The sequence below is a fragment of the Squalius cephalus genome (assembly GCF_949319135.1).
Source record: "Squalius cephalus genome assembly, chromosome: 24".
NCBI classification, from domain to species: domain Eukaryota; kingdom Metazoa; phylum Chordata; class Actinopteri; order Cypriniformes; family Leuciscidae; genus Squalius; species Squalius cephalus.
In genome coordinates, this window is record NC_137145.1 from 25,959,063 (window position 1) to 25,978,854 (window position 19,792).

At 38.6% G+C, this 19,792-nt stretch overlaps 1 protein-coding gene across 5 annotated transcripts in view; it reads left to right on the plus strand.

Annotated features, from left to right (window-relative positions):
- The window catches only part of palm2akap2 (PALM2 and AKAP2 fusion), a 117,861-nt gene that overhangs the window by 75,063 nt on the left and 23,006 nt on the right, over window positions 1–19,792 (plus strand). For 4 of the 5 annotated variants that reach the window (XM_079862132.1, XM_079862133.1, XM_079862134.1 and 1 more), the window contains one exon: window positions 1,162–1,244. In XM_079862132.1, coding sequence (XP_079718258.1) covers window positions 1,162–1,244 — 83 coding nt within the window. Of the gene's footprint in view, window positions 1–1,161; window positions 1,245–13,527; window positions 13,574–19,792 lie in introns of those variants that run through there. The other variant, XM_079862136.1, reaches the window with a different exon arrangement.

Below are 19,792 nucleotides of genomic sequence, written 5' to 3' on the forward strand. Positions count from 1 at the left end.
AGAAACAAACATTGATGTATTATTTTAATTTAATACTGTGAAGCTGCTTTGATACAATCTGTATTGTGAAAAGCGCTATATAAATAAACTTGACTTGACTTGACTAATTATGCATAATTTTATGTTATCACTATAGTAATTACATGTAATATGGGTAACGGACATTAAAATGAAGTGTTACAATAGCATCAATTTACTTCTATTGCACACAAATAATCAGTGTTGGGGGAAACGCAAATAACTCTATACTTTATGCAAGTATAAAATATACTTTATACATTTGATCTCACTTTATTAACCAATATTTTTGCTGCTGACCTTAAATGATCCAATTCAACCTTACGAATACACAAAATGACTGTAGATAAACATCACATTTGTGTTTCATTTATTTGTTTTATTGCTGGACAGTGCTGAACTTTATTCTCCTGCATCCTACTCTTCTGCAACACAGAATGACTACTGTACCGGTGTGATCTACTGTACTAGTGTAAATCTGCACTTCTTTCAGCCCGAGGCTCATTCATATTCAATACATTTGCCAAAAATATAACTTTTTTTTATTTTTTTATTATTATTATAAAACAAGCAAGCAAGCCCAGCCCAGGTAAGAAAAAGTAATGCAAAAGTAATATGACATTACTTTCCATAAAAAGTAACGGTTACCTTTTATGTTAAGGTGTCTTTGTTACACTGTAATTATACATGTAAGTACTGGGTAATATTAATTAACTTACTTAATTCATCATACTAGGGTTAGGATTAGGGTTTGGTTTGGTTTAGGGTTAGTTTGCATGTAATTATGCATAATATATAGTTATTATTATAGTATGTAACATTTGTAACAATGAAACGATATAAAATAAAGTGTTACAAAAGTAACCAGTTACTTTTTTAGAGAGTAACGGAATATTGTCAAGCATTACTTTTAAAAGTAACTTTCCCCAACACTGATAATAACTCAAAAAAGTTAGTTATAACTCAATAACTTGTTTTATATCTCGGCATGACTCCAGTTGGAGTAGCCTACTGTAAATGGATTAAGTTGTTTAAATCCGGAATCTCCGCTAAAACCTGCATAGGAGAAAGATGGATGGATGGTTGTTCTGAGTTATGATAATGCGCTTCATAAATGAGTGATTGTGTGATGTTTTGTTGCAGGCGGTGAAAAGGCGCGATCAGTGTTGCTGACGGCAGAGAATGGACTGTATCCTGGAGCCACTGCAAGATCTTCAGACATTCTGGTGAGTCTGATCACATTCACAGGGCCACATTCAGGATGTCATTTTGATGCATCTTTCACATGCATTAAACCTAGGATGCGAATGGGTTTGTTTGCATCTGGACAGTATTCCTGACGCTGGGTATACTGGGTATACTGGTAAACTGGACAATCTGTTTCCTCCTGGAATAGCAGCATTGTGCGCCTCTACAGGAAATTAGTGCACTTCCCTATATTTACATATATTAAATATATAAAATTACATATAATAGTTCAAGTATGAATGCATGATCGTTTGTATTTGAAGTTATACTGTATTTTTTTGTCATGCATCATGGCTGGATCTCACGAAAACATGCCTAGTTCATATTTTTCTCACTCCTGTAATGCATTCATTAATATTATTTATTTAACTTTATTTCTTATTATTTTTGAGATTCACCCTCTCGTCATTTGCAAATACCGCGCATTAATTAAAGTCATTTCAAACCACACGTCTGTGATAAATCGCTGAGGAGGAATGTTCTGATTACACCAGACATGCGTGATGAAGACATTCTTCAGATTCTTTGAAGGCTTGTAACTTTTCCTCTAACGAGTCCGCAGCGGGACATAGTTGCGCAACTTAATTGTTCTAGAGAATGTCCACTCACACAAAAAAAAATGCCCTCGGCTTTCAATATTTCACTGTTGACCCCCTGCGTTTTTTGTTTGCTGGAGTGGAAACAAAGGCAGGATGAGGGCCAGACTGAATAGGAGAGCTGTAACCCGAGCAAAGCGCTCGACTCATTGTGATCAGTTCCTGATTGCACTGGAACGAGAGAGAAACGTCCACGCGGCTCCAGTGCTGCTTTAATCATTCATTATTCAGCGGGCGCGTGCTCAGCGCGCGAGAGAGAGGGAGAGAGACTAGCGCGCGAGAGTGTGTGTGTGTGTGTGTGTGCGCGCGCGAGAGAGAGAGAGAGAGAGAGAGAGAGAGAGAGAGAGAGAGAGAGAGAGAGATGTCATAACGCTCCACACGAGTGCGTTAAAGCAGCAAACGCTCAATGTCAAAGTTGCTGCAGCAGCGCGTGCATCTGAGAGAGGTGATGCACTGACGCACTGACTCCTCCGTATCACAATATTCGCACAGTGACGGTTTCATCTTACAACCTACAGCTGAGGAACTGATACGCACTTCATGCTGTCCACTGGTGAGAGGTAACCTTGCTTTCTATATCATTACAAACATGTCATTAACAACATATGATACTGGCAAGAGACCTGGCATCAATTGCTACACGTTACAGACCTGGTTGTTCATGTACTGTATGTGTCTTTTGTCTATAAATATTAATAAGAGTGTAGCTTAAATCAAAATCTGAAAGAGGCAGCTGCAGTGGTCCTGATATCCCTTGTCCCAGTCCAGGTGACCTCTTTTTTTATTGCACGCAAGATTGCACCTGTTATAGAGGTGAATATCGGTCACTGTGTCTTGTGCGAATAAAGTGCATGTGAAACAGACACATTTGCATATTATTCGCTGGATAATTAATCATGCACATCTGTTCAAAGAACACAGATTTGTGCCTGCATGTGAACTATGATGCATGCTGTAATTCTATAGCAACTGGCCTAATTCATATTGGCTGTTTACTTTAGCAGTTCAGTTAGCATTACACTGTCTGATGGACGCATGCGTTTGAGATGCGAATGCACTCTGATGGGAGTTTATTGATTATAGTGGCACTGAGATGTCATTTGAAGGATTCTCAGAAAGGCATGTCTGTTATCTAATCAGTAATAGTTTTTTTTGTTTGTTTGTTTGTTTGTTTGTTTTCTGGAAGGGACTCTAAATAGCTGGATTTTAATATAACATATTAATCTGCTCAGTTTGTACATGGAATGTAAAGGAGAAGCAGGTTGTATGCAAATTCTCATATGGTCAGCATTCCTGAGACACTGTGATCCATGAGCGACGCTTACAGTGCACCACAGTCTAGCACAGATGTGATTCAGACTCACTGTGTGAAGAAACTGATAGAAAGATCAACGATGATTTAGCGTTTCCCGAAAGCATAGTTCCAAGGAACATTCGCAAACAGCATCACAAACTTACATGGTGTGAGCTCCAGCTCTCCAGCTGTGCTTAGAAACATAGTTTCTTGTTAACTCTTTCCCCGCCCTTATTTTTAATCATTTTCACAAAAGTTTCATGGCCCCCAGAATATTTTGTTTTGTGAATATCTGAACATGCAATATGTCAAAAGAAAGAACAGACTTTCAAACAAAAAAACAGTTGTTGTTTTTTTTAGCTTAAAGGGGGGGTGAAATGCTATTTCGAGTTTTTTACACTATTAAAGAGATGGATTCCCATGCTAAACATGGACAAAGTTTCAAAAATTAAGTTGTACGTTTGATGGAGTATTTCTGTGCCAAAAATACTCCTTCCGGTTTGTCACAAGTTTCAAAAGTTTTTTTCGAGTATGGGCGTGTGTGACGTCAGATGGGGCGGAATTTCCTTATACGGGTCCTAAGGGCACTTCTCCCGGAAGGGCGCGGGCGCACCCGTAGACCAGAGCCAGAGAGCGAAAGCAGTATGCCCATCAAAGCGCTGTGCTCGGCTTTAGGGAAGTAAGTTATTTGCCGGATTTGCAGATCGTCTAATGTTTAAGGATGGAGCAGTCCCAACGATAAAGGTTCACGGTCGTGCGTTGGAACTGCAGGCGGTGAGTAAAACTGCTTCAAATGTCTGTGTGTTGTTAGCTATCGGCGCGTAAGCACAACAAGTAAACAACATGATCACGTATAGTTAATGTATCTATGGAGCATGCGATGTATGGTGTGTTTAAATACATTTGTTTAGCTGGCCACTGTAGGTGTCTGTTTGTTTATTGTAAAACCACTCCAAACAACAATACACAAAGAGTGTGAAAATATGCTGAAATAAATGAATTATTTCATAATAAACCTAGCACAAAATGCGCTTCTTCATTGAAATGCGCTACTATTCCATTGTTTTTCAATGAAAATACTAGTCTGATGTGCAAAACTGTTCCGCTTGCTACTGCTAAGTCACATACAATAATCCATAAACCAATTCATGTCCTTATAAACCACGAGTAAACACACACAAATGTTGTAAAACTCGCGCATGACATGGTGTTCTAAAAACACTGCGCTCAAGTTAAAATCATTTCTACTTTTAAAAAACTCTCGAGACCTTGTGTTTTTCCCCCATTTCACTGCCCATCTCACGTTTTTCTAAGCAAAAACGCGTTCTGTATGTATGCTCCTGATTCTTTAGCTCCGCCCACACGGCACGCCTCCAGCCGCTCGTTTTTTTCCGGAAAGACTCGGTACAGTCTATCTTTCTTTTATAAATAAAACTAAAGACTTTTTGGAGATATGATTGATGCAATACTACTCTATAGGTACTCAAGATGAATATGAGATTGACTGAAACTGAGTGTTTCACCCCCCCCCCCCCCCCCTTTAATGCATTCCTTTTTGATCAACACTTTAATGTGGGTAAGTTTAAATGAAAAAAAGCAACATTTTGAGCAAAAAGCTGAGAGAATCGTGATTTGTCAAAGACTACATTCAGATCAGATTCAGAACGATGATGAAAACACAGATGGAGTAGATCGAGTCCATCAACACCTCCAAAACGTCACAGTCCTATAGCTCGTCCTGGGTCGACATTTCATTCAGTAACATTAGGCAGTTTTGATGCTGTTTAATATTGATGTGCATCTGCTTACATATGATATCGCTTGTTTCTGCTTCTTCTTAGCCTGTGTTTTGATCAGGAGATTCATCCTTCTAGCAGAAGATGTGTTATAGCGCCACCTACCGTATAACAGTGAAAACTAAGAAAACTGTAAAATTCCGTCAATGGCGGGGAAAGAGTTACATGGCATGTGGATTTAAATTGATCATGTTTTTGGACACAATAAGCAAGCTAACATTCAGTATGTTCTTAATCTTTCATTCTATATACATTTTTATCTATTTATTGTAACTAATACTCTAATGAGAGCTGACTATAGGAGCAACGTTAATTATAGTCAACGGAATGTCTAAAGGGGACCATCGAAACAAAGTGTAACCCAAACATCACATAGAGCGAAATGACATGAACCAAAAACAGTGAAGTATTCATTAGGTGCCATGTTCACTACAGCAGCATCTCGGAGATCTTTAATAGTTATTACTCAACTACATGCACGTGAAGCCATTAATGACAGTCCTATAATGTTGGACCAATGTGGTTCAAACGACAAAGGCGTGACCATGTTACAGTAGTTTTGGGAAACAGTTGTGACTCGATGGTGAGTTTCTCCAGCTATGCATACTATGGTAGTTAATCAGAGAGTTAAATCATATGAAACTCACTCAGCTAAAAACTCAGCTTTTCCTAGCCAAGAACTTAGTAATACATATGGTATTCAGATAATGATGCAGCTGGTCCATCTACAACAGGCTGTGCAGAATACACAGATTAAAATAGCAGACTTCATAATCATAATTGCAGAAGTCCATCCACCAAATCCATGGCATTTCTGCATGCAATTTGCTTTGGGTGGTTTGTAAACTGTAGACTATGGTTGATCTGTAGGCACACGTTTAGTAGAAACATTTAAAGCCTTGAGTCCAAATGTAATCAAGAACATACTATTTGTAACAATGCTGACAGATATTTAAGATGCAGATTTATTTAGAGAACAAAAGTTAAGAGTGCAGGCAAGAATCCAAATGTAGAAGCAGTTCAATCATCCAAAGCTCACATCCAGAACCAGAAACACCAGGGAAACAACAAACAGCATAACACACACAACATATCTCTAAGATTTGATGGCACAAAATTTATTAGCACTTAATTCTTCCTCTAAAAATGCACATCCAACAGTCTCATGACAAATTCATAACTGTTTTATGTTTTGGCAAACTGGTGACAAATTCATTCGTTTTTGTATGGCGTGCGCATAACCCACTAAGGGTTACAGCTGGCACTTTATGCTTACTTTTTGAATTACAAATCATGAGCTTTTCTATTAATCACATTGTACAAAATTACAATGTTGCAAAATACGTTTCCTCATGAAATCAAGATGCTGCACCTTAACTTCTGGAAATTGTGTAGTAACTATGTAATAATATAGTTATACCGTCTTACCATTTTTGTGTGTAATTTTCATTATACAGAATTATGAACGATTCTGCCACGTAACTAACATTACAAACCGCTGAAACTGGGGATGAATGAGAAGAGTATATTCTCTCTACCAAACAACTACTGTCACTTCATGACAGCTATTTTCCTCTCAATCCAGAATCGTATTGATTGAAAGTGGCCTTTAGTTTCAACACTTACAACAGGTCAACTAACTTGCTAATTACTGAATGAGAATATAGGAAAGAACGCTCCCTTACACTCCCTTAACCTCTTCTTCTAAATGAAGTTAGACAAATATGACCTCTGAAAAACCATATCCTGAAATGTGGATCCAAATGTTAAAAGGAAAGCCATCACTGGACACTGACCCAATGCTTGTGAAATTCCATCTAAACATTTATGAAAATATGAAAGTTGTGGGTGGCGTGAATTGCATCCAGGAAAACGAGCAAAGATTCCATGAAAAACTAGTTCTTTGAAATTGTGAAATTCTGTTAGCACCAGTTACAGTATCTATCCTTGGATCTCTTCAAACTGTGATTCCAGGAAATCATATTGCGTTTGTGAACATATAAAGAGTATCTATCATACACCTGTCCTAGACTAAGTTTTCAAAAAGAGAACTATTTAATTCCCGAGACACTGCATCATCTCCCTCATGGTTTTGGCCTTAGATTACACTTACATTAACTACCATTCACAACTGTATTTGCTATAAATTATCCATCCATATCCTGTTGCTTGTAAATGAAACAAGAATTCAGCTATCTGCACATAATCATCAACAGGTGAAGTGGTGTTGTGTTCTGACATTATATCTTAATGGGAAGCACTGTAGAAAGCATGTTAGCGGCTTGGCGATTTCCCTGCTGTGTAATGGAAGCATTGTCGGATAGATGCGAGCCGAGGGGTATCATTTACGCTGTGGTTAGAAACCAGGACAGTTGAACCCATGGGGTATATTCCACTTTGTTGTCCTGTTGTCCACTGAAGTCTATGGAACTGAATTACATTGTTTATGTAGCTTTTACCCAGAGCCCTAGAGGTGCCAGCTGACCATCAGCTGTATTTGCTGCTTTATTTTCCTCTCACCTGCGACTCAATTTCCAGGAAAAAAGGTTGCACAATACTAATATTTCTTGTCTTCTTGTTGCTCATTGTCTTTTGCAGTTAAGCAACAACACAATATCTGTCCTAGGAAAGCATCCACCCTCTTATTTTCAGAGTAAACACTCTCTCAGTGATAAGAATTCTAATCTTTATCTCTGCGATTGTTTCCCCAAACAAAGTAAATTCCACTTGTCTTCTAATCATAGCACACTTTCAGCCCATCATTCAATCATTCCAGGATAATTCTATTTTAAAGTGCCACTGTTATGTTTTTTCGGATATTATCTTTCATGTAGTGTGTAATATAGCTGTTTCTGCATGTAAAAGGTCTGCAAAGTTTCAAAGATCATAGTGTATGACAAATAAAGTTATTGTCTTCTAAATGAAAGAGTGATTCTGAACTGCCTGAAACGAATCGTCAGGAATACCAGTCTTACTGGAAAGTCTTCCTGACCAGTCTTACTAAAATTCAGATATGATAATGGGCATTTGGTTTCCGACACGCGCTGTAAATGGTAGACCAATCACAACAGACTGGGCCATCTGACCAATCAGAGCAGAGTAGACCAATCACAACAGACTGGGCCATCTGACCAATCAGAGCAGAGTAGACCAATCACAACAGACTGGATCATCTGACCAATCAGAGCAGCGTAGACCAATCACAACAGACCGGATAATCTGACCAATCAGAGCAGAGTAGACCAATTACAACAGACTGGGTCATCTGACCAATCAGAGCAGAGTAGACCAATCACAACAGACCGGATCATCTGACCAATCAGAGCAGAGCAGACCAATCACAACAGACTGGGCCATCTGACCAATCAGAGCAGAGTAGACCAATCACAACAGACCGGACCATCTGACCAATCAGAGCAGAGTAGACCAATCACAACAGACCGGATCATCTGACCAATCAGAGCAGAGCAGACCAATCACAACAGACTGGGCCATCTGACCAATCAGAGCAGAGTAGACCAATCACAACAGACCGGACCATCTGACCAATCAGAGCAGAGTAGACCAATCACAACAGACTGGGTCATCTGACCAATCAGAGCAGAGTAGACCAATCACAACAGACTGAGTCATCTGACCAATCAGAGCAGAGTAGACCAATCACAACAATGGGTTTCAGGAACCTTTAAACAGCATAATAGGGGTACTTTAAAGGGGACATATCATGCTAAATCCACTTTTTTAGCCCTTAAATGCATTTTGTTGTATATTTGGAGTGTTTAGAAGTACAGAAAAGTTGAAATTATTCTCTTCAGGTGCTTCATTGATATCTTTATATTCTGTTTTGGCCTTATTTTTCAACCTGTTCCGATTTTTTTATTATCTATGATGTTTTGTGAACTATCTCGTCACAGTATTTGCAGCGGAACTGCCAAATAAGGACATTGACTTCCAGCCCAACACTTCGAGCAATCCGCCATTTTTATTTCTCGCTGCAATTTTGTAGTCCAAGCTAAAAGATGCTAAAAGCTTCATTACACCGTCTAATGTAGATGAACTGGTGCGCTTGTGACAGGGCGCATGTTTAACTGAAAGAACGAGCAGAGAGAGAGAGACCCGGTCGCGCGCACGCACTCTCTCTCTCTCTCTTCGGAGCCAGGCAAAAATGTAAGCAAGACACCGTCTCCAAGCTAGACGCTGTCTTGCTCTCTCTCCCTCGCACATATTAATCAAAATAAATCGACACGGTGGTAAAAGGTCGGAAGACCAAAGTTTCATGTGTAAATACAGTAACACACCATTGCGATACATCCATATGAAGACGTTGTTCTGCAGGTTCGTCGTCTTCATTTTCATCTCGCTCCGGCTCCGACTCTGGCTCGAACATGTAAGGCTGGCTGGACAAGTCTTCCGTTGTTGACATTTTGTTAATAACGTGTGAATAAAAAGTTTCTGTGCGGCTAGATAATCGTATCTCTGCTATCAAACTACAAAAATGGCCGAACGGGGTGGAGTTGAACCGAGTGTCACCTCTGCAAACTGGAGACGGGGCGGGGTATGAAGTGTCTCAACTGTATTTAAAGAGACCGCACCAAAACGAGTTGCTCTCAGACGCACATCAGAAAAGGGGTAAAAAAGGGGCCTGTGGAGCTATAATAATGAGGAATTCAGACCCAAGCATTGCAGTTCCACTTTATATAGACTACAAATGTATGATTTATATGTAAAAAGGAACGATTTAAAAGCATGATATGTCTCCTTTAACATGTTTTTATTGTTTAAAATCATTTGTTAGATAGCAAAAATGCCTAGTGTATGGTGCTACCCATATTTTTTGTGCATTTTAGAAAGAAATATCAAGAAGACTTTATTCTGCTGAGAAGTGAGAATACACACAAGGACACATACAAAATAATCAACAATACTAAAGGCCTTTGTCATCATTTGTTAAATTTAGCCGACAGAAATGGTGGAAAATCATTGATCTTTCTAGCCATGCCTCATGGGACTGAATCTGTGAGGGAATGTTCAATACAAGTTAAACTCTGTCAATGGCATTTGTGACACAATGTCATTTAGTTTAAAAAGAAACTTTACAGTAATACCCTTACAGTGGAAGTCTTTGAACTTTGTAATGGAAGTCCACACTGTATAACAACATTATGTGTGCTAACATGAGACTTGATTGTTAACCTTGCCTGTGTAAAGTTACATTCATTCTTCTAACACCTGTCAAAGATGGTAAACCCAATAACGTTTGTGTGATATGTAAAAGGGACATGATGAAACTATCCACACAAGTATTGTACATATAGATAAATCCACCCACACTGGAAACACAAAACCAAGAATTCACGAGGTTAACCAGTTTTGCTCCCGGAACATTCCCTGTAGCCCTGTTGATTTATCCGTGGAATTGTTATCGATTATTGAGGAATTTAGCATTGTCTATCAAATTCTACCATGTGACGAAATTCCATGAAGATGAGAAACTAAATACTGGATTGTTGTAGGTGTGGTCGGAGAGCTTAAAGTAGAACCAAACGGTGATGCAGAGTGCCTGTAAATAGCTTTTGACTTCACTTTTTGTGCTGAAACTTCCCCTCCCAACTAGCCAGCTAGTTAGCTAGTATACCAAGCGATATAAAGTCTCATACAAAGTAGTCAATGCAATCTATGCACCATATTCCAACCACCGGTTACTAAAATACACTTTCTTTTATAACTAGGGTTTTCATAAGGGGGTTTTATAAGTCCTATGATGAATACACTGAAATAAAAGTTATTCACTCACTCAAGTATTGCACTCAACTGCAGCTCCCAAATCAAATAGCTATTTTTATTTTACTCACTGATCACAATATGTCAAGTTTAACGTCAGTGACATCCAACTTTATTGGTTGTCATGTGTCTCATGAGCAAATGTCCTTCTAGCGCCATATTGTATATGAGAGCTACAGCAGGGGAAGATTTTCAGTGAATAATAATTCAAATTCTGTCTTTTGAGGCTCGAGAAAAGTGGGAATAAATAGCGCAAAAACATAGACACATTTTAAAAGACTTTAGATTAGTTCTATGGAAAAGAGCTGCTAGAAAATTTGGTGACACTTTACAATAAGGCCCCATTAGTTGATGTTAGTTAAAGTACAACTGTTCATTGTTAGTTCATGTTAGCTCAGGTCATGTTAGCTCAACTTTTAATTTTGGGTCAATATCTCATTATTCCTCCTGAGATACATAGCCGTTTTATGACACACAAAATAAAACATTAATAAGTAAAAAGCCAAACTATCTACAGTGTCTGACCATGTTGAATATCGATTCGAAATGGAGAGAGTCAGAGAATGGATTGGCAGTGGAGGCAATGAAGGCCCAGGGCTTATTCACACCGTCTAAATAAAGCAGGGTAATCAGGAGCTGGAAATAGGATTGTGGGATGTGGTGATTATCTGTCTGTCGCATGTTACGCTCTCACAAGAACCAGTGGCACTATTTATTTCCACACAGCTTTGCAGTGTATGCATCTACAGGGTGTTGCTGAAGGCAGCCCTGCGGACAGACTGACAGACAAACGCTAATCGAGTTTGCAATGCTGTCATTGGCCGCTGATGCCGATGAAAGCCGGGTCACGGCTAGGAGTTGCGCTCAGGAGTCAATAGGCAAGAGTGACGATCACGCAAATGGGATTAATCTATATGTGCGACTGTTTTGACCAGGTCATGTCTAAGGTCGTCTCACAGGGATTTCAGTAGCACTACAGGTAATGGTCTCATTCGTTTAGGATTATTTGCTGATGGTTCCATAAAGTCAATATTTCATGGATACAAATCAGTCACTTATTTGCTGGCTTATCCCATGTTCTAACTGATATATAATTACAGCAGTTGAAAGTTGAAGATATCCAACTTCCAGTGGTTATTTACAAGTTTGGAACGTAGAATTAGACAGCAGCTCTTGATGTAATCCATCGACAGCATGACAGCTCACTAGTTTCTGGAAAAGAGCGAGTGTCACACCAGATTGTGGATTGCATGTGTTGACATGAATACACCTGTGCTAACAGACTCTGAATGAGGGAAAGAACCTCCGATTGAAATCGTGGTGGACATTCACAGTGTCCCTCATCGGGAAGCTTTCATTCACATCTGTCGTCCAGATCAGAGTGAAACTCATTATCAGCTGTTATCAGGGCTCAGATCAAAACCATGGCGACAGACATGTGCCGTATGATGAGGAAGAGGGGAGAGGTGCAGTGCACTGTGGGAAACCAGGCTAATCTCCATTAGTTAGCATCAAAATTAAGCCTTCTGCTCTCAGTGTCAATGTTACATGACAAGCATCATGAGAACAAATGCTGTATGCTTTGATGTCCGTTCTTTTTAGTGAATCAGTTTGTTAGGACTTCACGATTTGAGTCCCAGTGTAACATTATGTTTCAAATCAAAGTTGTGAATTTAACTTATGCAGAAAAGTTATTGCATAAAACATTTGGGAATAAAGCACCATTTCCATCGCATGTGTTCAAGAGAACAAAATCATCACTTCCTGGGAAATTGGAGGTTTCTGCAATCGGGGAAGAAACTGTGGCTCTTTTTCACTCCATCATAAATGAGTTGCGTCTCAGACGAAACACAATAACCGCTGTCACGTTCTCTTGCGTTCGGATGCTGGTGTTTGGGAACGCAATCGTGTGAGACGCTTCTGGGAGGGAATTAAACCAAATCATTCTGATGACAGACTTTGACTCAGGTGTTTCAGAACGTCCAAACCAACATTGGAGATGCTGTGATGCGATTGGTCCGCTGGTTAATCCAGTTATCCAATCACATCCTCTGTTGAGGCAAAGCCCTGCAAGTTTTTTGTTGTGCATCGAGGGATTCATTCGGTAAATGTGTTTCCATCGTTGCTTGAGGCAGAATAACGTATCCGCCTCAATTGAGCGAATACATTTATTATTCACATTTTTAGGTAACGCCCACTTTTCATGATCCAATCAAGTTTCGTCCTACATTTTTTTAGAATATGCTTTTACTTGGCTATACATCAGATTTCTGAAGTAAAACAGGTTGCAAACAGCATTTCACCTTGATTCTAAGGTTGCTTGTTTTGCTGGGAGTGTGCCATGCTGACCACAGCACATAAGACAGACCAAAAGCCCTGAATGCGCACTAACAAGAAACCTTCCTCCTCGTGTGCTCATTTTGCTCAGTTTTCTCAGTGAAGTAGTGTTTCAGTGTCCCTGTGTGCATAGTGGAACATATGTGTGATTTCTGTTTGGATTGTATCGCACATTTGTGGAAAGATTTGTTTTATATAGACTTAACTTGCAGGATCACGATTCATTGCATTGTGAGTGATGTCCATAAGCGGATGCAAATGATTCTGAGCCGGAATGCGTCTAGAATCTCATGCACAGAGTCTTTCTTTTCATGTCTCCCCAGCATTCAGCCTTTTGTTGAGCTGCCTGTTTATAAAGAGAGAGAGCGAGCGAGCGAGACCCATGTTGCCATGACTGTTGCCAACGTAGAGTCCATCTTAGTGTGTTTCCCAGTTAAATCAACAGATCAGCAAGAAATACTGCCGGCATGGTTTCATTTTGGATGATATTTTCTGCCTTTTTGGTAGGTGATTTTTTTTTTTTAAATGCTCATTTACACTTTTTATATACGTCTACAATTAGACATTGGTTCTTTTAAGATGCTTGTTTTATGCTCTTGATTTAATTAGTTAGTTTTAGATTATTTGTTTTATTTAGAAAGTTTACTATTTAAGAAAATTAAGGTTTTTGTACAACATTTGTTTTTACATTGATTTAACTCATCAGAATTTGAGCAATTTTAAGCTTTTTTTAAGGTTAGGGTTAGGGTTAGGTTAACAAATTTTTTAAGTAATTTTAATGCAATTTAAGTTGAAGTGACTTAAACATTCAAGTTGATTGTACTTAAAAATTTAACAGAAACTTTTTTTTACAGTGAAATGAGACTAGTATAACCTTTTGTCTGCTTTTCTTTTTTTATTTCTGAACAATTACAGATACTGCAGAATAAATGCATGCATTAGTTTCAGCAGGGTTTCCCAAAATGGGTGTTTGTGAAGAACATGAACTCCAACTTCTATGTATAGTCGGTATATTCAGTCAGTACGTAGTTCAGTTCCCTATGTAGGTAGGGTAACTTGTTTAGGTAAATTAGGTAAATGTTTCACAGATGAACTAATGGAGCAAATTATCGCTCTTACTTAAGTCTTCGGAGAAAATCTCTATGAAAGAAGACTAGGGGTGTGGTTTTAAGATTTTTAATGTCCTTTCAAGTTTGAAATGCTGATAAATGTCAAAATAACGGTAATATCATACACTAGAGTTGTGTGGGGTGGGGGTAAATTGAGCGCAATCTGCTATGACGTCACAATCATGTTGCATTGTGGTCTATAGATCTGCCTGAAGTGTACATGTTGAGCAGACTCGCTCCCTCTGTCAAAATCGAGGGCTCGAGGGTCTGTCGAAATAAACTTACCTCGCCCACTTGACAAAGTTGAACGCACTTCAAAATCCAAGAGGGGAAGTTCCCGAGCGTATGTTTTGGTGAGTTTAGTGATGCCCTCATCCTGAGCACATGACCTGTGGTAATCCCGACATCCATAGACATCACTTTAGTAATAACTACATATGACCTATTTGAATCCTTAAATTAAATGGCAAACGTCCCCTGTTAATAATGGTTACTCAGTGTCCTTTGAAAAACGATTCCATCCGGTTAGTGCTTTTACATCTTTATTCTATTGTGGTATATGTTTTAAAAGTATATGAGTTTTTGCTATGAGCTCATGTTGTGACGTTGTGCTCACTCAGCAACATAAGCATTTAGAGAAATATTAATAAAGGAAAGCAAAAATGACCCGGCAGCAAACATCTGGGTATAGAACAACATTATCCAAATCCTCTTCTTTAAAAGCAGCCAAAGAGCTCTCATTAACTCCAAGGCTATCTCTAAGCCAAAGCATTTGGAAGTGTAAATGTTATGGCGGGAATATGGCGCTTTGTCCTTTGGCCTTTGATTGAGTTGTTCAGGGTTTGTCCTTGGAATGGTTTTGGGTTTTTCCTGTCTGGCTTGACCTCTCACATTGTGCTGAAGGCACAAACAAATCAGCTGCTTCCTCCCGTTGAAGTTTGTCATCCGTTTAAAGCAGTTAAAGGACAGCTGCATGGTTATAGTATTGCTTGAGGTATAACTGTGCACTGCACAATATTTCTTTCACCTGCCAAGAGTGTGAATGGCAGAGAATTTCTTCTGATCGAATCACACTGTCACATGGTCTTCCATTCTGTGTTTACTGTATATAAAATGTAGATTGTTGAAGGGAAATGATCCCTGTTGACAGCCAGCTAAAGCTTCAGAGAGAGATGCACAAAATTAGATGAAAGTAAAAGGATTCTTTGCATTTAGATTCCTGGAAAAAGAGAGAAACTGTGTCAGCTTCGCTGTGTGAATCTGGGTTGCATTTGGCAAGGACAAGCAGACTGGTGCACTACATACAGAACGAGCCGAGTACGAGAGTCCTTTGCTGCTGCTGCAGAGCAAGTACAGGACTTGCTACTGCCAATACATACACGTAAACCAATACAGCAAGACATGCTGCTGCTGTACAATATAACATACATGAATTACCCATTGCAGATCTAGACAGGTGGAGCTGGGGAGAGTGGAGGGTTTCTGAAAGCGCTGCACTGCTGTAGCAAATGCTGACCAAGTATTTGAAGGTTGAGCAGCAAGCTCATTGGCTACTGAGACAGCAGGAACCAATCAGCTGTGCTCTACAGAGAATGATGTGACAGAGAAGGACCTGTCAGCCTGCGCTATCTAGAGTTTCATGATAGAACTTTGTATTTCAACATGACCAACATGTTGGCAGGAACCCAAAATCTGCTGTTTATGAACTTCAGGGTGTAATATTCGAAACTGCAATAGAGAATTTATTTGATGTTTTGGTCTATTCATTTGTCGAGGCTTGGTTATTGGTTCAAATTAGTAGCTGTTCAAATTAGTTGGGTTGAATGGAGCTATTCTTCTGCTGCCACATGAAGTCAATGTGAAACACTGTTTACAACCCATTTGATTTCCAAATGACAATAATATGTGGGCAGAGCTTGAGTTTATCCATTGGGAATAGAGTGCATTCGTGCCCGCCCAAGTTTTTTTCTTTGTTCCCATAAAGATTTTTTTTTTTTAATCATTAAAGGCAAGTATTTTAAAATCAGACAATGGTCCAAGACTGTGTACTTAACGGCTTCGATCTGGGAAAGAACTATAATCCTTTAAAGCATTGTAAATAACATTTGCTTAACATTTACTTAAAAACAATAGAGAAATATAAAAGTATTGATTTAAAGATGGTGATTACACATTTAGAAACAAAATATTTTACATTTATTGCAAAATATGAAATATACACACATATTTAAAGAGCCCCTGTAGTCAATAATTTTATCTCTTAAAACTAATCTCTTAAAAATAAACTTTGATCACCAAAATTACATTTAATTTAATTTTTTTTTTTAAATTCATGAAAATACATTTCTTCATGCCTTAAAATAGCACCCTTGCCTCATTTAGTATACGCAGTTCTATGAATATGCAAATGAGCCCCGCCTCCACTCACTCAATCAGCTCAGAGATCCACCCATTGACGATCACACGTTGATCTGATTGGTTACAAGGTAGTTTGTGACGTCAGAAACACCAGCGATTTCAAACCGTGTTTTTGAGACTGTCTTTGGTTCACTGCAGTTTTAAGAAAAAGAAAATACAAACTCAACAATAGTGTCGACTTATGAATTTGCACATGGTTTGTCTTAAAAGCATATTAAAAACACCACATGGACATTTGTAGTTTTTCTGTAAAGGTGTGTAAAAGGACTTTAAGTAGTTTGAGAATGTAGGGAAACGGCGTTATTTACGTCATTGGCTTCATGGAAGTGGGCGGAGCTAAAGCGTTTTGGTGTGATTAGCTTGTCATGATTCTCTGATTGGTCAAAATGAATGGGATTTTTACTTCCAGAACCCGACTGTCGCATTCTGTTGATTCCATTGTTTAAAGTGGACATTACATATCGATACATTGTTACATTATGTGATTATGATGATGAACTACTTTAGTTGGAATAATGAGCACTGATTAATTTTATACAGCACGGCCAGGAACATGCATTATAAAGTAAATGTGATAAATACAGACTTAATTTAACCTTGTTTTGCTTTGTTCAGGTAGGCAGTGCTATAGGGTTCAACTGCGTCAAGAATGAGGTTAATGATTCTGCTGTTTTTTTGCAGTTCTGATCAAGCATTGCTGAACTTTGACTTGCATAATGTACTTTTATTCTGTGTCATCACAATTTCTTGAGAGAGTTATCGAGTGCACTTACACAACAGCTTCATGAACAAATGGATAGAAGAAACTGACTGCTCTCACCTATCAGACAGGAGACCCATATAATTGGTTCTGATGCTAAGCTCATTTTCAGATCAAAAGCCCTCCGGGATGAGATGACTTTGCTGGGATGTGCTGCTGAAGTCGGCAGTAGTGAGGAATGTTACTCCCTGTGCGGTGGCTTCCGTTCTTATTTATTTTTTTCCCAAATGAACTTTGAGGAGGTCTCAGGCCATAATTAAGGGGGAGTAAGCATCTAATGAAGGAATGTTGGACCAGTGGTTTCTGTTTTACTGTGTAGTCTAGTGAATCGAGACATCGTTGACCATGCTGAAATACACGGCACCTTGGCAGGTTCTCTGCCTCACTTTGGACAAGAGCCAAAAGGTAAGACATTATTATTTTAGAGCTTAACATGGATTTTGAGCTGTCCTTCCAGGATTTTGTGCTCTTTGAAGATTATTTTGAGGTGCACGAATCAGCTGAGGGTTGTTGTTGAGAAGGATTGCAACTGTATAGTGACAGTCAAATTATTTTCCATCAAATAAGTAAGATGTAAGGACAAAAATAATGATAAGGAGCAAGAAACACTATTTATACACTTTTACAGCAGAAGAAAAAATAATAATAAACTTATAATGACATTTCTGTCTAGTATCCTTTTGTCAACTGTACAGCAATGCCATTAACAATTTTTGGTAACACTTTATTTCCATTTCCCACTTTAGACATTCTACTAATTGACCCTAACCCATGTCAACTAACTCTAATTAAACCATTAGTAGACTGTCTGCTAATAGTTATTTAAACTTAACTTAAAATCTGCTAATACTTTATTTTAATGGTCCCCCAACAGACGAACTTCTGATTTTAAGTAACTTTGCAAGTGTCAACTTATTATTGACATATACTTTTATTGAGTTGTAGTTTTAAATGAATTACAGTTAGTTGACATGTAGTTGTAAAGTTACTTATAGTTAGTAGAATGTCTAAAGTGGACCATCGAAATAAAGTGTTACCACAGTTTTTTGATGTATTCTTGCTGGTTAAGCTTGGTCAACAAAGCAAGCATGACATGGTGTTCATTGAGTGTCACTCTTGTCTATTTTAGTTGGCATCATAAAAACATTTAGACATATAATTAAGTTGAAAGTGTAGCCTAGCTATTTCTTTTTCTGGAGAATTTCTCCCTAACACAAAGCAGGGTTTACCACAGTACAGTACAGCGCTGCCTGCAACCTGGATGCTAAACTTAGAGTAGAAGATGTGCTCTATTTCTCTTCTCCCGCTGGACTTGGAAAGCAGGTTAACCAAGAGTTTGATGGCCACGCTGGAAAAGCCATGTTAGAGGTTCTCTCTAAGATGAGCTTTATTGAGTTGTGTATGAAAACTAATATTTGATAACACTTTGCATCATTGACACTGTTATTGAACTGAACTGAATCAACACTGAACCGAATTGAGCTGGATAATGACACTATTGTCTTCTGTAGAGCTGCTTTACAGCTGAATAGAAATTTTCTTTGCAATTTTGACTACGTTTGCATGTGCAACAGTAATGCGATTGTTTCCAATAATCAGAGTAAGGACTCAATTGCAGTATGATGATCATGACTCGAGTAAACATTTAACAAGTCATTGTTAGACTCTAATGAGAGTTCGTTGACATGTAGGTGCAAAGTTACTTACAGAATGTCTAAAGTGGACCATCGAAATAAAGTGTTACCCTATTAGAGCTGCTTTATGAAAAAATAAAGGCATTGGCTGGTCTTTTTTTGACGGTCCTTATTCTTTAAACCCATTAGCCAATGTGCATTAGCCAAACCATCCTGAAAATGAAACGAATTTGAAACGAAAGTTTACTAAATATTTTTTTGAGATTTCAGTTATTCAGTCAGAGATTTCATACTTGAAATGTTTAGAAAGGAGCTGCTCGGGGTTGTTATCATGGCCATTGAATGGATTAACAAAGTTTGTTAAAGTCTAGAAGATTTTAGAATACAGTTAGTATTTCTGCCCAGTCACTATTAGGCTGGTTGTAAGTCAATTATGCTCCTTTGACCTTTATACCATGATGTCTCGAGGTGTGTAAGTGTCAGTGTACTCACAGCCCCTCAGTAATGCACATAAGCCTTTAAGCCACTGTAATTCAGTTTTCACTAACTGGGGTTGGTACCATTTTTAATGGCTCTTAAGCCAGGTTAAGTTGAAACAAGTTGTGTTCCAACCAGCTCTAGTAGTTATAAGTCCTAAGGCTAATTGAAATAGTTCTACAATGACTTTTAGCCTTTTATAGTAGGCAACGCATTCACAAAACAGTATTTTGATTGGGCTTCTGGGACGAGGCCATCCTTGTTTTCGTGTGTTTAGGGTGTTGATGTTTCCCATTTTTCCCCGGCTGACAACATCCAGATGAG